The following is an 18,547-nucleotide window of genomic DNA, read 5'->3' as shown; positions in this document are numbered from 1 at the left end:
AGGAAACTAGGGCAGAGCGCTTGCGCGGATGGCTGGTCTCGCGCAAGCGCACTCACCACGTCCTCCTCGCCCCTCCTGCCGCTGGTTTCCAATTGATTCGGCAACAAGGAAACTCAGGTGCGAGCGGAGGCCCAGAAGTTCTGCGCAGGTTAGTGGGCGCATGCGCAGCGCGCGCTGTCGCGAGCTCGCCCGGGGCGAGTAGAACTGCCAGGTAAGGGGCTGGAGGCACCCGATGGAATGATAAAGGGCGGTGAACTGTGCCTTGGCTCTAACTACCCCATCACACCGTCACCCACGTTCCCACCTGTGGGTGGTCGCTTCTGTGGCACGCTTACAGCGGGAGAGACGCGAGAGGGAAGGGATCGACGGTCCCTGAGGGGAGTGTTTGGGACTGAGGCGTTTCTTGTCACCTTTCTGCTGTACATCCAGTTGCTTAGCCCATTTCTCCACCGGGATGTATGATGAGACTCTCAGTATGTCTGAAGCAGCACTCTGTTGCCACCTGCCCGCCCGCTTTCTGCCAAAAAACCCAACCAAAACCCAAAACAAACTTGCTGCACTCTACTCTCAAAAACTGGTAACTCTATTCTTCCAGGTATTCAGACCAAAAGCCTTGAAGTAATCCTTGACATCGATCTTTCACACACCACCTCCAATGCATCAGCAAATCTTGTTAGCTCTACCTTCAAAACATACCCAGAATCTCCCCACTTCTCCCCACTTCCACTGCTGTCGCTGTGGTCCGAGCCACCGTCATCTCTGCCTGGATTATCGCCTTGTGAAGTTTACCCTTATGCTTGATGAGAATGGATAATGCTAAAGTATATGGTACCCATAAAAAGGGAGCTTTAAAAAGGACCTGTAACCCCCATTCACATCTGCTTAGCGCTTTAGAACTAAATGGATCCCTTAAAGATAATCTAATCCTGAGGCCGGCTGGGCAGCGTAGTGGTTAATTTCTTGGGCTCCACTTTGGTGGCCCAGGGTTCACCGCCGCGATCCCAGGCACAGACCTACACAGTTCATCAAGCCATGCTGTGGCAACGTCCCACATACAAAAAATAGAGGAAGACTGGCACAAATGTTAGCTCAGGGACAATCTTCCTCACCAAATAATAATCCAATCCTATTTCTCCAGCTAAAAAGTGGAACTAATTATTCCTACCTTATAGAGTTGTTAATGATGATTAAATGGGATAAAAATGTGTGCTGTACTGGGTCGGTGCTAAACCATTACGTGTTTAACAATACTGTTATTAGAAATGAAGAATCTGAAGTTCAGAGACAGTGAGTGAATTACCACAAATGCTGTGTATAATCTTACACTTTTTAAACTTATTATAACAAAAAGAAAAATAGGCAAAACTAAACTGTAATATTTAAGGATGATGAAACTGTAAAGAAAAGGAAGGAAGTAATTGGAAGGTGCAATTGGGTAGGGGTCAAAGAGGGCTCCAGGGTAGCTGACAAGGGTGATGATGTTGGTGATGGTTTGTATTATCTTTTGCTGTATAACACCTTATCCCAAAATTTTAAAGTTCAAAATAACTGTAACCATTTATTATCTCACAGTTTCTGTGGGTCAGGAATTTATTAGTGGTTTAGCTTAGCTTGAACTCTCTTAAGAAGATGTAGTGAAGATGCCAGCCCAGGCTGAGGCGTCTGAAGGCTTGACTGCGGCTGAGGATCCATTTCCAAGGTGGCTCCCTCCCGTGGCTCCCAAGTTTGTGCTGGTTTTCGACAGGAGGCCTGAGTTCCTCCCATGTGGACCTCTCCATAGAGCTGCTTAAGTGTCTTACTCTGTGATAGCTGACTTTCTTCAGAGTGAGGAATCTAACTTCAAAGTTAGAATGATCTAAGAGCTGTAGTGTCTTTTATGACCGAGAAGTCACACCCCATCATTTCCACAACATCCTGTTGGTTACACGGGTCAATGCTGTTCACTGTGGGACATTTCATATACACAAAGTTTGAGATGCACTTTTCTGGATAATTATTTTATCCTGTTAAGGGCCAATGATTACATAATTTTAACTATTTTAGATGGAAACTCTCCTCAAAATCTTTCCAAGTAAGTGAGATGTTAACTATATCAAGTTGCAAATGAGCAGCTTGAACATAAAGTGCTGTAGAGAGAGGCCTGGAGCATTCCGGACAGGTTTTGCTGAAGCAGGATAGCCTAGGCCTCGGAGGAAGGAAATGTCTGTGGTATGTTCAGAGGGCAATGAGAAGCCCATGTGGCTTGAATAATGAATCCTAGAGGAGAGTCGGGTCAGATTATGAAGCTCTCTCCTGCTACAGTGCTAAAGTGACTGGTCCTCCACTGCCTACAGGGTAAAGTTGAATGAAGGATTTGAAAAAGGCAAGTAACATGACCTGACTTAAGTTTTTAAAAAACCATTCTGGGGGGCTGCCCCGGTGGCTTAGTGGTTAGGTTCGTGCACTCAGCTTCGGTGGCCTGGGGTTCGCAGGTGTGGATCCTGGGTGCGGACCTATGCACCACTTATCAAGCCATGCTGTGGCAGGCGTCCCACGTATGAAAAAGAGGAGGATGGGCACGGATGTTAGCCCAGGGCCAATCTTCCTCAGCAAAAAGAGGAGGATTGGCAACAGGTGTTAGCTCAGGGCTAATCTTCCTCACTCAATAAATAAATAAATAAATAAATAAATAACCCCTCTGGAGAGGCTATAGAGGATAGATTGGAAGAGGAGAGGCCAAAGGCAACGAGAGCAGTTAGGAAGCTATGGTAATAGTTCAGGTGAGAAAGAAATACCTGAACTAAAGCAGTGGTCAAATAGGAAAAAATGCCTGTGAGGGATATTATAGAGTAAGAATTAATGTGGTTTATAAGAGGTCTGGAATAGGGAGATAGTAGTGACATTAATTTGGAAATATAGGAGATGAAGGAGGTTTGGAGTGGAAGAGAATGACTTGTTTGGATTGTTGAGTTTGAGAGTGCCACAGAGACAGATGGCAAGAGGGCACTGGAACATGTAGTAGAGCTCTAGAGAAAGGTCATGGCTGGGGATACAGAAAGGTTTGTTTCCATTTCAGTATGCTAAAAAAATAGGAATTGTAACTTTATCCTATTTGGTTTTTAGATACTATTGCCATATGAAGTTGAACATGGCAGAAGAAGAGGACTATATGTCTGACTCCTTCATTAATGTCCAGTAAGTAAATGTTTACACCTCATGTAATGATATGTATAAGACATAAATGTAGACTCTTAAGCAATGATATTGATTTTAAATGTGAGGTTGGAAGGTTAGTCTTATTGCTTTACGGACACACCTCCTACACGTCCATACAAAGATACTAGGAGCTTCTTCTTCCCTTTTAATGCTAAGCATTTTACTTCTGCCCTTCATCCTTTTTATTCCCTCTTCCAAGGAACTGTACTCTTTTTGTTTATTTCATCTTATTGTCTCTTCTAGCTAACATTCAGCTTTGCTGTTTATTGTTGCCAACTTCCTAGAAAAATTAGTCTGAACTTAATGTTTCTAATTTCTACTCTATACTTTCTGTAGTTTCCTACAATCTGGCACCAGCCTTAATCATTTTTCCTAAAACAGCCATTCTCTGAGGTCACTGACTATGTTCCATTATCCATGATGACAAAGGTGATCATAGAAGAAGTGCTGAAATATTGTGTCAAGTGAGTAGCAAAGTTATGAGAAAACTTCAGGTACTCGTCTAAAATAACTTTTTCCCTTACTCTTCAGAGAAGATATCAGACCAGGATTGCCAATGCTGAGGCAAATCCGAGAAGCCCGTCGAAAAGAAGAAAAGCAACAGGAAGCTAATTTGAAAAATAGGCAGAAGAGTTTAAAAGAAGAAGAACAAGAAAGACGTGATATTGGGTTGAAGAATGCACTAGGCAGTGAAAACAAAGGGTTTGCTTTGCTCCAAAAGATGGGATATAAAAGTGGTCAGGCCCTTGGCAAGAGTGGTAAGTCACATCTGGAAATAAACAGCTGTTCCTAACCACCGAATGGTGATGTATTGATGAGTACCAGGGATGACTCTTTAATCTTTATCCATCTGCACAGAAATTAAAACAACTTAAGTTTCTTAGTCTCTGATGTACTAGCAAGCTTTATAGAGAACTTTCATCTTCCCACATCCATTTTAGACAACCGTGTGCTGTTAAGAGCTGCTTATCAGCCCAGCTTAGCCTTGAAGGCACTAACAAGTGGGATGGATGAGGCTTATAATGGAGGCAGCAGCTAAGAATGGTGACAAGTGAAGGATTGAGAAGTACAATGGTCAAAGGACAGCGAAGCAACATTGAAGATGATGTCAGCACTCTGCCCTGCTTGCTCTGGACCTGTGGCAGCTGCCCGAGTGACCACCTAGTTGGAGAAGCTCACTTCTCACCTCTCTTTTTAGGAAGTGAGACTGTTTATCAAGATGTAAAGGGGGGCTGGCCCAGTGGCGTAGCGGTGAAGTGCGCATGCTCCGCTGCTGGCGGCCTGGGTTCGGATCCCGGGTGCGCACGGATGCACCGCTTGTCAGGCCATGCTGTGGCGGTGTCACATATAAAGTGGAGGAAGATGCACACGGATGTTAGCCCAGGGCCGGTCTTCCTCAGCAAAAAGAGGAGGATTGGCATGGATGTTAGCTCAGAGCTGATCTTCCTCACCAAGAAAAAAAAAAAAAAGATGTAAAGGCCGTATATTTATAGTAGTTTCTATAAGCTGTTTTTCTTCTCTCCTTTATTGTAATTTCTTTGAACTTCACTTAGCAAGGCTGTCACCCTCTTGGACGTATAATATCAGTGTTTAAAACTCTACCTTCAGGTAGCATAAGAGTCTGTGGGTCAGCCTTATTGAGGACTACGTATTTGAAGACAAGGGAGGTCGTTGTTTATAGAGTATTGATGTTCAAATTTCAGTTTTGAATATCATTAAAACTGGAAAGAGTATGTATAGAACATTGTAAAGTTGCATGCTATGCTCACCTGTAGTTTGAGGAAGAATTTCTGAAGTAGTTTGTGTTTTGTTCTCTTTTTTAGGAGATGGTATTGTTGAACCAATTCCTCTCAATGTCAAAGCAGGTATGTAATTATTTTTGAATGTATTTACTAGTGATAATAACTTACACTTAAATCTAGCACATATATTTGCTTAATAAATACCTTTTTATGGTGGTAATGTTACAGTTCTTATCATGGGAATCCCTGAGTAAATGTTTGTTAGTCAAATTTCTGAACCTTTTAGGCTAAAAATAAAAATGAGTTTTAGTGAGTATAAAATAAAATTTAAACCATAAAATATGGGGAAAAATTATTGTAATTGTTAAAAACACAAAGCTAATTTTGTCCATTGAAATGTCCTGAAAGTATTCTGAGACAGTTTTATCCATTAATGTTTTTCTTAATACTTTGGATGAATTCAAGAGAAAAATATATATGTTTTATTTGTTCATCATATTTATATAAAAGTATAAGAGTTGATACTGTTTTCCTGATTTAAAAAAACTTGTATGGTATTACTATCTTATTAGATTCAGAAAAATGATCTTTGTAAAAATCAAATTATGTGTTTGGGTTTAAAAAAAAAATCTCTAGTGTTTTTTCCTGTCATTCTTGTCAAATGATTTTGAGGGATTTTACTCAAATTAGAATTGCATTTAGTTTGTAAATATCTCAATTGTCATGTTTTGAGGTATAAGTGAGTTTCTCATCACAGTTGTCTGTCTGAACAGGGAAAAGTGGCCTCGGGCATGAGGCATTATTAAAACGGAAAGCAGAGGAGAAATTAGAAAGCTACAGAAGAAAGATTCACATGAAAAACCAAGCTGAAGCAAAAGCTGCAGAACAGTTTAGGTAAAACGTTGTGTTTGAGCTGCTTTTGGTTTCATCTCTTCGTAATTGTGGTATGTCTTCTGGTAGTTAGGCGTATAAAAGGGATAAAGAGAGTACAGACCTTTAGTGTACGATTTTTTCTTTCAATTAGAATGCGACTTAAAAATAAGCAAGATGAAGTGAAGCTAGAAGGAGATCTTAGAAGAAGCCAGCGAGCCTGTCAACAGTTGGATACTCAGAAGGCAAGCCTCTTACCTGTTTTCAGTTTGGTAAAGTGTTTTGGCACCCAGTATGATTTGACATGCATTGATTAAAAAAAAAAAAAAAACTAGTATGTCTAGTCTTCTACTCATTAAAGCTTTCATTTAACGTGCACTGCTGATCTGTGATAATCGATACTCACAATGACTTGTTCACTGCAGGAACCTGAATAGTCTGAATTATCCAGTAAGGGTTAAATAACATTTTTACATTTAATTGTTCTCTGCTTATTTGAATGTTGATTGCTCAGAGCTAGTATATTTGGATATTCTGTTCACCAGAATATTTGATTAACCAGAGTAGCCTCTTTTCAGTCCATATTCAGTACTTCAGGTGTCTCTAACTAGTAAAATCATAGTAGAATACTATTTCACTTGAATGTTTTTTAAAATTCTATTATTGCTTTTTTGTGTGTGTGTGAGGAAGAGTAGCCCTGAGCTAACATCCGTTGCCAATCCTCCTCTTTTTGCTGAGGAAGACTGACCCTGGGCTAACATCCGTGCCCATCTTCCTCTACTTTATATGGGATACTACCACAGCATGGCTTGACAGGCAGTGCGTCGGTCCGCGCCTGGGATCCGAACCTGCGAACCCTGGGCTGCCGAAGCGGAGCGCGCGAACTTAACCGCTATGTGCCAGGCCGGCCCCCATCATTGCTTTTATTTTTTATTTTGATGGTTCAAGTACCATGAAATTAAAATGACTTCATTTAAAGTCCCAAAAATGTTTGTAAAATCTCCCTCATATGTAAATAGATTGCTGGAAGCAATCTTTCACTTTTCTCTATTTTCATGGCACTTCATTTTGAATGTATGTCATGACTCTCAAGATTTCCTAGCTTATATGTATTATTTTATAACCATTAAGCTATTTATACCCATGGCTTATTTTCCCTACCAGACTGCCAGCAACTTGGAGACAATGTTCTAATTGGGTTTTGCATCCCCATAGATCATAGTACGGTGCTTTCCTCTTGAAAGAGCACTCAGTAAATAATTGAAAGAATGAATTCATGTTGGTGTGAACATACTTGTGATAGTCTTATGTTTAGCTGTGTTTAATTGGGAATAATTCTACATTTTCAGAATATTCAAGTTCCCAGGGAGGTATGGTACTGGTTGAGGCTTGAAGAGGAGACTGAAGAAGAGGAAGAGGAAGAAAAAGAACAAGATGAAGATGAATATACGAGTGAAGATTTAAGTGTATGTTTTGGCACGAGTTCCTTGAGCACGGTGTCTCAGCCTTGGCACCATTAATGTTTTGAACTGGGTAACTGTTTGTTGTGGGTGCTGTTCTGTGCGTTGTGAGATATCTAGCAGCATCTCTGGCCTCCACCCACCAGATGCTAGTTTCACTTCCCCCTTGTGACAACCAAAAATGTCTCCAGACATTGAAAATGTCCCCTGAGGGAAAAATCACCCCTAGTTGAGAACCACTGCTTATAGGTTTATTTTATTAAGCCCAAATCAAAGCTTCATATAATTTTTCCCTGTGGCTTCAGTTTACCCTCTCACCTCAGCTTCAGTTTGGATGATGGATTAGCTGCAGATGTAAATTACTTTAATTTCTACCTTGTTTCCTGTTAAACTTCTGGAAATGATTCTAATGCGTACCTCTCTCCTCCACCCATAAATAAAGCAAAAAAACATAATTCAAAGGAAGTGGAGATTATTCAAGAAAGGAACACACATTTCTATGGTTACTTGTATGTAAGAATTTTGTAGAAAACATTTACAATTTGAAAAACCTCTGTTCCACTGAACTGGGTGACCATTGATGAGAACTTTAATGGCAGAGGGAGGCAATGTTCACCCTCATCCCATCTGGGGGAGGTAGGTTCTTTGAAAGTAGAAGGGGTCTTTAAAGGATGCTGATTATAAGAGAGCCAACCAAAATCTGTTTTCTAAATGTTAACAAGTGGTCTCTGTTGTTTCTGGCAGACTTGTGAACATATCAGGGTGGCTGGTAAACTAGGCATGTTCTAATATATTCCGCCCTTGGCATCTCTCCTAACTGGTTGAGAGTATAGCAAAGATTTACAGCCCTGGGCTAATTTAGCCTGATCCAAGAGACAAGAAAACCAAGATTCTGTTCAATGTGAACTATTAATGTGCTTGTGTCCCATATCTAGGTACTGGAAAAATTACAGATATTGACAAATTATTTAAGAGAAGAACATCTGTATTGTATTTGGTGTGGAACAGCCTATGAAGGTAAGAAGATACTTTATACTCTAAAAATATTGAATACAAACGCTCTTTGATTTTTAAATTTTGATTTTTTTGTAAAAGTCACACTTCCCAAGGACAATGGAAATTTCTTATTCCATCCAAATGGCAAGCATGATTAATGTCTTAAAGAAATAGTGGATATAGAAATAATTGAGGCCTTATTAAAGGTGTTTTTAACTTTTCAGAAACTGAATGCATAGAAGGGAATTTTTTAGTCTTCTATTTCAAAAGAATTTTTTAATCACTTGAGAACAATGAATTTTTTCATGCTTTATTTTTAGATTTTTTTTCCTCAGCTACAGATACTTGAAAGATATGTTAAATTTTTAGAACTAATTATTATGTAGTGAACCATAAACCTGAACCATAAAAATCAGAATGTTGAAATCTACTCCCTTTTTTTTATTATAGGGAAAGAAATGGTTTAAAATTTGCCAAATGTCTTATAGAACCAGAGGCTTTCCCTTTTAACACATTTGCCCAAGATGGCTTTACTAAGTTGAATTGAAGGACTTTGTACTTGAGAGTGAAGAATTTTTGATTATTATTGTTTTTATCTTTTTCTGGTTTGTTTAGCAGAGTAAGTAGCAAACACAGATACAAAATACATGTTAGGTTGAAATAATTTTCTAGAATAGTTTACTATACAAGTTGTATTAATCTTTTATTTTCCTCACATATATTACAGATAAAGAAGACCTGTCTTCAAATTGCCCAGGACCAACTTCTGCAGATCATGACTAAGATTATTCTCAATAAAGTAGAAACTTGGAAAATGTTATTGTTTCCTAAAGATAGACAATTGAGCAGTTGGAATTCTCAAGTTTTTGATGTCAGTAAAGAAAGAGGCCCTTTATATGTTTTGTTCTTTTTGTACTTTGGAAATACTTTGTACTTTAGAATATAATTGTTCACTGACTTCAGAAAAATAACAGAAGGCTATTTCAGAACACAAGTATTATATACATGGGCAATTACAATTTATGACTCCATTGTGATGCTTATGGGGTTTAAGGACATTAACAGGTCACTCTCTTATTCCCCTCTTCACTTCAGAACAAAGTGAGAAATAAGACATGGGAGTCAGAGAGATCAAACTGTCGGCTTTATTATTGATGAAGCTGAAATAGAGAGCAAGGTTGACGTGTTCTCCAATCAGTCTCCCTAATATATCTCCCTGGTTGGAGAGAACTGCAGACCCTTGCCTTGCAGGGACAGAGCCCATCTTTGCATTCTGAGACCAGGTAGCTCTCAAGGTAGAGAACCCACCAGAGACTGGGCCACGCATGCTCAGTTCCTTCTCTCAAAATCACTCATGAGATAAGACACCTCTCTGTTGAGAGGCAATGAATGAGAGTTCACAGAGCTGCTCTCCACACTTCTCTCTCCCAAGGAGCAAGAAGAAGTCCCCTTCCCTCCATGCAAGCATGAGGAGGATGAGAAAAGTATTCCCCTCAGTAAGACTGATGTCAGGGGCAATGTTCCATTAACACTACTTAATTCTAATCAGTTTTAGAATCAAAATCAATTATACTTCCGGTAAACCAGTGAGTTTTCATGGCAATGTGTATATCCATTCTAAGTGATCTATTGCACATTTTGGCTAAATAAACTTAAGAATTGGGAGCAACCTTAAATATCGGGTGATCCAACTAGTTACTGAATTTGGGAGCCCCTTGACAACATTCCCAGCAGGTGGTAGTCCACAGAGAGCTCACTGCCTTAAGATGGGTAGCACTAAGTGATTTTTAAAGTTATTTTTCTGTCTTAAGCTGAAATCTGCTTCCCTGTAATTTAACCAAATACAGCTAAGGACATAATATGGCACACCTCTAAAGAGCTCCACTCAAGGTTGGGCATCAAAATCATGAACTTTTATTTTTTTAATTTTTTTTAATTTTTATTTTTGCTGAGGAAGATTCACCCTGAGCTAACATCTGTGCCAGTCTTCCTCTATTTTGTATGTGGGTTGCTGCCACAGCATGACTGACAAGTGGTGTAGGTCTGTGCCCAGGATCCAAACCCTCAAACCCAGGCCGTCGAAGTGGAGCATGCCGAATTAAACCACTATGCCATGGGCCGGCCCCAATCGTGAACTTTTTTTAAAGTTCACAAACTCAAGTGCCTCCCTAGTGATTTTGATAAGCACCTGTGGATGAGAACTAGTGCTGTAGGTTAAATGTAGAGCACTACTGTTCTTTGGATGGAGTTGTGACCCCACCTGTACAATTTTACAGCTCATCCTTCATAAGCATTGAGCAAGAGATCAACTTCTCCCTTTTATTAGAAGCAGCATACACAAGAACACAGCAAAACCTAACCTACATGTGCACAAATTAAGATAATCAGTAATACAATTTGTATAGCCTCTGACCTAATATGACCTAATTCACTTGTTCTCAAGTTAACTTGGGGAGCTGTAAAAAATGATAATATAAAGGTCCCACACGGAGAGATTCTGATGTAATTGGTCACTGTGGCCTGTGCATCACTACCCTTGATTCTAAGATGCAGCAGAGCTTGGAACCACTAACCTAGTTAACTTCTGGGCCTCAGTTCTTCATCTAGAAAAATGAATGATTATTTTTAAGAATATAAATACATATATAAAATATTGGAGTTTATATAGTTGGATAATACTGTTTAATATTTACTTTTTTGTTTAAAAATAGTAAAATTGTATAAATAGCTAAAACAAAGGAGTACATTTTTTCCTTAGAATTACAGTCAAATCCTTTCCTGTCATTTCAGCCAACATACCGAGATTCATTCAGTCAGTCCCAAAGCCATGTGTATTGTTTCAGATGGAATAGAGTTAGGAACTGGCTTCCTTTTCTCCTCTTACTGACTATCGGGACAACCTACCACCTGCCCAGTGGCCTAGGATATTTTGAATATGTTCATGAACAATTATGCTGAGAATAAAGGAATAATCTTGATAGAACCCATGACTCCACCAGAGTTGTGGTTTCCATTTCCAGGCCAAGCCGTAGCACTGGGCCTGCCTTGGAGAGTGAGAGAGACCCCTCCATTCTTACCCATCGACGGTTGAAAATACAGGCTTTCAATATGAGTAAAAACTTATTTTTTTTCATAAAGGCCTTTTACAATTTCATAACTAGAGACTAATGAAAACCAAAATATTGAAAAGAATTTTTTAATTTGCTTTAGAACATTTATATGAAATTTGAAACTTACAGTAAATTTTAACATATGTTGTCATTTACTTTTGTTTATATTGTGCTATGTTTATTTTCAAAGTTCTGTGTAGAATTTCTAAAATGTTTCATTTTCCTAATTATAAACCAAAAAAACTGGAGCTTCTAAAATTCAAAATCAATAGACTTTAATGTACCAAATTGGTTTACCTTACACATCTTTACTTTGTTATTTGACAAACATTTAATTGTTGAAATTGGAAAGTGAACATTATTATTTAGTATTAGACACCATTTTTAGAATCAAGCATATGAAATTCTTAACACTTGTATTCCCCCCCAATTCGAAAGCACTTACAGAGTTTCTGCTTTATGCAGCGCAGTACACTTGCTGTACAAAAATTCTCATACAAAAATGAGAGCCTGTCCCTGCTTTCCAGAAATTCACAGTAAGAGGAAAACAGCCACGCAGGAAGAACTGAGCTCCAAGGCAAACTGGTAAGCACAATACTGAGGCACTCGACACTGGGAGTACTAGAGAGAAGTTTCATTCTGAGTGCGAGATGGTGGAACACTATGGAAGTAGCACTGAATCGGAGTTCTGAACATAAACTTTTATACGCAAAGTTATGAGGAAGGAGTTAGAATGTGACCCGGCATTTCCACTCCTAGGTGTACACCCAAGAGAAATGGAAATAATATGTCCACATAAAACTTGTACACGAATATTCAGAGTAGCATTGTTCATATTAGCAGGAAAGCAGAAACAACCCAAATGTCCATAAACTGAAGAAAAGATAAATAAAATGTGATCTATCCACATAATTGAATATTATTTGGCAATAAAAAGGAATGAAGTACTGATCCCATGCTACAACATGGGTGAACCTTGAAAACATACTAAGTGAAAAAGACTACATGTTGTGTGATTCCATTTAAATGTCCCGAATGGGCATATCTGTAGAGACAGAAAGTAGATGAGTGGTTGCCTAGAGTTGGGGGAAGATGAGAATCACCGCTAATGCGCACAAGGTTTCTTTCCGGGGTGACAAAAATGTTTTAAAATTGATCGTGGTGATGGTTGCACAACTCTGAATATACTAAATGCCATTGAACTGTATACTTTACATGCGTGAATTGTATGGTATGTGAATTATATTTTGGTAAAGCTGATATTAAAAAAAAAAGTTGAAGGGAATTTCAAGTAGAAACCGTAGTAGAGAGCCATAGAGTGCAAAAGCCTCTTCAGGTAACACTGAGCAGACCTGTGTGGCTGGGACTTATTTGGGCAACAACCAATGTGGGCTGAGCCTCCAGAGGAGCACGGCCATGCAACACCTTGACTTTAGCCCAGTGAAACTCATTTCAGACTTCTGGCCTCCAGAACTAAGAGAATAAATGTGTGTTTTAAGCCACCAAGTTTGTGGTAATTTGTTCCATCAGTCATAGGAAACGAATACAAGTCTCGATCAAATTAACTCCTAGAGAGCCACACATATTTGAGAGAGATTCTATTTGCCTCACAGTTTCACTTATGACACAGTTTTCAGTTAGTTAAGAGTTTAAGCCAATAGTGCGGCCACCATACATCTATCAATGGTAGTCCCTTCATCTGAGACCGTTCTGAAGAAATGCAAGACTGGAACAGGCCATACTCACAGATACAGAATCACAGACATTAAGAAGTGAATTGACGTTTGGATACAGAGTAAGTATCTAAATGGAGATGTCTGCCATGCTTTGTTCCTTAGCCCTCTTTCCTCTATATAATCTCCCCCTTGGTAATCCCTGGATTCAAAGTTAAGCATCCAGGGTTACTTCCAGATACATACACATCACTTCTGTGTGTGACTCCAATCCATCCTCTCTCTCAAGTTCCCATCCTGCATTTCCTATGGTCTGCTCTACATCTTCATGTGAATATTCTGGCAGCACCTCAAACTCAGCATCTCCAAACGAGATCCAACATGCTACCTTCCAGATGTGCTCCGCCATGTTGACACACGTATGGTGGCCCCACTATTGGCTTAAATTCTAACTAACTAAAAACTGTGTAATAGGTGGAAGTGTGAGGAAAAATCTCTCTCAAGTAAGTGTGGCTCTTCAGGGGTTAATTTGATAGAGACTTCTATTTCCTTTAACGGCATCCTACTCCTGTCACTCACCTTCAAACAAACCTGGAGGTAATCTCTGATGCTTACCTCTTCCTTAATCTTCACATTCAGTTAGTTCTCTTGGTTCTGTGCCCTCCTATTGTTCAGCCCTCTTAGCCTCTTGGCCTTCTGGCCTTTCAAATATAGTCTCCTCATGCTCCAACACATTCTAAACACACTGTTTCAAAGTACCGGTTTGGTCATACCCCCGCTTAAAAAACAAAAACCTCATTTGTCACCTTTGGAGGTTGCAAGGGTATCAACTCATTCTAAAGATTAATAAATTAAATATTTATCCCATCTTTCCCAATCAGCTTTAGAGAAAGTTCTTCTTTGTAGAAGAATCACAGATGATAAATTGTATAGGTTCGATAGAATCCAAAAATCACTATTTTGCAACCCCTAATGAAATAATGGATTCAAGCAACAGTCATCAATGGTTGCTAAAACCATTAGGTGAAAGATTGATAGGAAGCTTTATAGTAGATGACACCACCAGAAACCACCGATCAATTTTAACATCACCGAAAGTGGAACAACCAGACATCATGTTCCTCATGATGTGACGCAAAAGAAAGTATACAGCATCACCTATGCAGTATTCTTGGAAAAAAATTTTTGAACCAGAATCAAATCAAGCTTCTAGTTCTAACTAGACACCATGGGGATACCATCAGTCAAATCCTGAATGAAGGAAATTCTATAGGACGTATGATCCAGTTAGCTTCCTTAAATGAATGGCAAGAGGAAAGAAATTAAAGACGGGTCAATGTTACAGAGTAAAACAGACATCAACTAAATGCAATGTTGGATCCTGATTTAAACAACAAGCAAAAAGATACTTTTGAAAGGTAAACTGAATACAGACTGATTATTATATGATAATTAAGGAAATCTTATTAATTTTGGTGAGTGACAATGATATCATGGTTTTGTTAAAACTAAAAAGGTCTTATCTGTTGGAGATACATTTTTAAGTATTTACAAGTAAAGTGATATAATGCCTGAAATTTGCTTTCAAATACGCCAGCAAAAGAAATTGAAAAAAACAAAGAGGGTAGATATAACAAGAAAAGCAGAATATTGATAGCTGTTGAAGTTGGGTAATGGGTACATAGAGTTTCATTATTCTATTCTTTATTTGTGTATGTTTTAACATTAAAATTTATTAAAAGTAAATATGAATAACGATAAAATTATTTAATATTCCATAATGAAAAGTTAACATGCCAGGAAACTCACATTATGGTGAACGCTCAAGTGCAGAATGGATGTTGTGAGTTTATGCTGCTAGTGAATGCACTGGATAATCCAGTCTTGGAAAAGATCATATTTAGACTTTTAAACATTTCATCTCAGATACATTCATATCTGAGTGTGTGTGTGTATATGTGTGTTTATACATTTATGTGTGTATGTACACACACTCGTCTGACTTCATGGACACGCATCCTGTGCAGTTGAACAAGGCTTCATGTTCAAAAGTGCCCCATGCTTAATTTTTGGACAAAAGCTTCACATTTTCATTTTGCAAGGGGTCTCACAAATTATGTAGGTGGCCATACACACATGTGTGTGTGCACTTATGTATATGTGAGTAAGTATATACGCTAAATATATCTAATGTAAATAATATATGTGCTAAGTGTATATGTGTGTTACTATATATGTATTTATGTTAAATATGTGTATATTTAATGTAAATAAGATATGTGTGACTAGTGATCAAAATTTCCTTGAAGGTCTGTTTCTAGTGAAACTAGGTCAAAATAACTCTTTCAAAATCTGTGTGTTTTAATTAGCAAATAAGGTCCCTGGGCTTTGCCGCTCTGGTCCTCTGATTAAGAGGATACTTTTTATTTAGTATCCTTTTGAGGCTGAGAAAATATATACTCACAAATAAATAAAAGCTTCTAAGAGATGCTATATTTATTTCATAATAGTAAAAATATTAAAATGAGGGAAGGTAAAAACAAGGCTACATTCTCATTAATTTGCCACATTCATTAGTTTTTCTTTTGAATACAGTCTTATTCATTAAATCCAGATAATATTGTTTTTTAAAAATGATTTCTCTCCACCCAGAAAAATTTCAAACCTACAGAAAAGTTCAAAGAATATTACAAGAAACACTTCTATTCTCTCCACCTAGATTTATCAATTATTCAATTGTTAACATTTTGCCATATTTGCTCTCTCTCTTCATTTTCACATTGATTTTTGTTGAACATTTGAAAGTTGCAAATATCATGCCACTTCACCCCTAATATTTCTGCATGCATTGCCTAAGAACAAGACATTTTCCTGCATGACCACAATATCATTATCACACCTAGGAAAATTAACAACTATTCCATAATGTCATCTAATATGCAGTCCATATTCAAATGTTCTCAATTGTCCCAAAAATGTCTTTCATAGCTATTTGCTGGGTTTTTATCTTTTTTTGACTTTTTGAGAAGCCAAAGTTAATTATCTTATAGAATGACATCATTCAGGATTTGTCTAACAATTTCATCATGATTAAATTCCAGTTAAAAACTTTGGGCAAGAAAACTAAATAGGTGATAGTGTATAACTCTTACAGCACATCAGGTGGGGCATAATGTTAGGTTGTCCCACCTTTGGTGATGCTAAATTTAATCATGTGGTTAGCGTGGTGACCACAAGATCTTTCCATTGTAAAGGTACTGCTTCCCTTTGTAACCGATACATCATCTGTGGGATTATATTTAAATCCTTGTGAAGACTGTTCCCCAACATCTTGTCAACCAATAGTTTTAGCATCCATTGATGAACCTTGCCTTAATCAAATACTGCATTGGGAGTTGAAAACCATATTAACTGCTCTTAGTAACACCTTTAAGAAACAGCCATAAGCCAAAAGTATTTTCTCTTACTGTGATTTTTCTTAGTCTAAATTTTGCTCATTTTAAAAACTGTAAAATTACTCAATTTTAAAATGGTAGTTGGTTGCTATAAAGTTTAAATTAACCCCCAGGTTCTTCTAAGATACAGTCCACATTATCTTCTGGCCTTCCCTACAGCAATTCAGGGAAACAGACTAGTATACCCATGTTCCTCAAATATATCTTTTCCAGAACTCATGCCATGCCCCTCGCCCAGACTGCCCATATGGTCTCCTCTCTCCTCACCTAAATCCCTCACATACTGGGAAGGCTCACTGGAGCCCTGTGCCATGATATCTCAGTGGAAAGTGATCTCACCGTTCCTGATTGACTACTCTCTGTGCTTAACTACTGCCTTACAGCACAATTATCATCTTTATTTATTTATTTATTTTTCCCCCAAAGCCCCAGTAGATAGTTGTATGTCATAGCTGCACTTCCTTCTAGTTGCTGTATGTGGGACGTGGCCTCAGCATGGCTGGAGAAGCAGTGCGTCAGTGCACGCCCGGTATCCGAACCCGGGCCGCCAGCAGCAGAGCACGTGCACTTAACCACTAAGCCATGGGGCCGGCCCAACAATTATCATATTTAAAGTGTTTGTTATAATAGATACAAAATGTATTTAAGATAAAAATAATAGCTATGCAGCAAACACTAGTAGACTCTATATCTAGTTTAAGAAAAAAAAGTTAACTGTTACCTATAAAGTCCACTTCCCCAACCATAGACTCCCAACCCTCCTCAGAGAGAACCACTATCAGAATTTAATATTTCTCATTCCCTTCCTTCACTTTATTGTTTTACCACATCTGTTTGGACTCCTAAATATTATTTCATTTAGCACATCTGGAACTTTACGTAAATGGAATCATTCTGTATATGTCTTTTGTAACCTGCTTTGTTTGCTTAACATTATGTTCTTGAGAGATGTATCATGTTATTCCATTTAACTGTAAGTCATTCATTTTCACTGCTATATAGTATTCCAATGTGTGAATATAATACAATTTATGTACCCATTCTTCTTGTGATGGACATTAGGATTGTTTCCTGTTCTTTTAGCTGTTATAAACAGGGTTTCTATAAAAATTCTTGTATGCATGTATGTAGGAATGAAACTGATGACTTTGAGGGTATATACACCTTCAACTTTACTGATAATACCAAACTGTTTTCCAAAGTGACTGTATATCACTTATCTTTTTTTTTCAGTGAGGAACATTGGCCCTGAGCTAACATCTGTTGCCAATCTTCCTCTTTTTGCTTGAGGAAGATTGTTGCTGAGCTAACACTCATGCCAATCTTCCTCTATTTTGTATATGGGACGCTGCTACAGCATAGCTTAGATGAGTGGTGAGTAGGTCTGCACCAGGATCTGAACCCCGAACCCCAGGCTGCCGAAGAGGAGCATGCGAACTTAACCACTACACCACCAGGCTGGCCCCACACTTATCTTTTTGTCGGTACCATATTTCTCCAACTGGCTTGTCAGCTACCTAAGACAGGAAAAGATCCTACATTTTTTGGCCTAGAAACAATGGACATTTAACAAATAGTTATTAATTGATTGGTTTACTAATTGATATTAAAAAAAATTTTGAGGGAATTTTTTTCTCATCTTCATAATAAGGAAATGAGCCGAGAAAAAGTCAAATGTAAGAATGTTTTTGAAGTAAAAAAAATGTAAACCTCTCTGCAAATGTAGTAAAAAAAATTAAGGAAAAAATGAAAATAGAAGGTAAATACCATCAATATTCCCTAGCAGATTTCAGACAGTTACAGGAAAATTGAAGATCAGAAGCAAGATACTTTCTTAGAAGGGTTCTAACATGATTTCCATTTCCTTGTCTCTGGACCATTCTTCCATTCCTCCAAAGTCCTCAATATTTCAGATGTCTTAGGTCGTTTCTTGGGATCTTTTGAGACTAACTTCTGTAGAAGAATTTTCTGTAATGATAATAAGAGTCAACATTAAGAAATAAAACATTGAAATAAATAAAATTCTGATTATTTTCAAGTGCTTAC

The 18,547-nt window shown here is 38.2% G+C and overlaps 2 protein-coding genes across 3 annotated transcripts in view; one reads left to right on the top strand and one right to left on the bottom strand.

The window, feature by feature from the left end:
• Positions 1-81: 81 nt before the first annotated feature.
• GPATCH11 (G-patch domain containing 11) lies at positions 82-10,991 on the top strand. 2 transcript variants are annotated; one of them, XM_058551432.1, is made up of 9 exons: positions 82-211; positions 3,103-3,174; positions 3,727-3,953; positions 5,019-5,060; positions 5,711-5,831; positions 5,962-6,052; positions 7,157-7,273; positions 8,203-8,284; positions 8,991-10,991. In XM_058551432.1, the coding sequence occupies exons 2-9, from the start codon at positions 3,116-3,118 to the stop codon at positions 9,044-9,046; spliced, it is 795 nt and encodes a 264-aa protein (XP_058407415.1). In that variant the 5' UTR covers positions 82-211; positions 3,103-3,115; the 3' UTR covers positions 9,047-10,991. The 2 variants fall into 2 exon arrangements, with proteins under 2 accessions (XP_058407415.1, XP_058407414.1); XM_058551431.1 differs by having other exon boundaries at positions 84-148.
• A 640-nt stretch (positions 10,992-11,631) lies between these two features.
• EIF2AK2 (eukaryotic translation initiation factor 2 alpha kinase 2) overlaps positions 11,632-18,547 on the bottom strand; it is a 36,703-nt gene continuing 29,787 nt past the window's right edge. Inside the window, exon 16 of the mRNA XM_058551430.1 lies at positions 11,632-18,469. Coding sequence (XP_058407413.1) covers positions 18,347-18,469 — 123 coding nt within the window. The 3' untranslated portion in view covers positions 11,632-18,346. The remainder of the gene's footprint in view (positions 18,470-18,547) is intronic.

The sequence above is a fragment of the Diceros bicornis genome, chromosome 12 (genome assembly GCF_020826845.1).
Source record: "Diceros bicornis minor isolate mBicDic1 chromosome 12, mDicBic1.mat.cur, whole genome shotgun sequence".
In the NCBI taxonomy this organism is placed as follows: Eukaryota; Metazoa; Chordata; class Mammalia; order Perissodactyla; family Rhinocerotidae; genus Diceros; species Diceros bicornis.
Note: the sequence above shows the minus strand (reverse complement) of the source record. Positions and strands in the feature narration are given on the sequence as shown.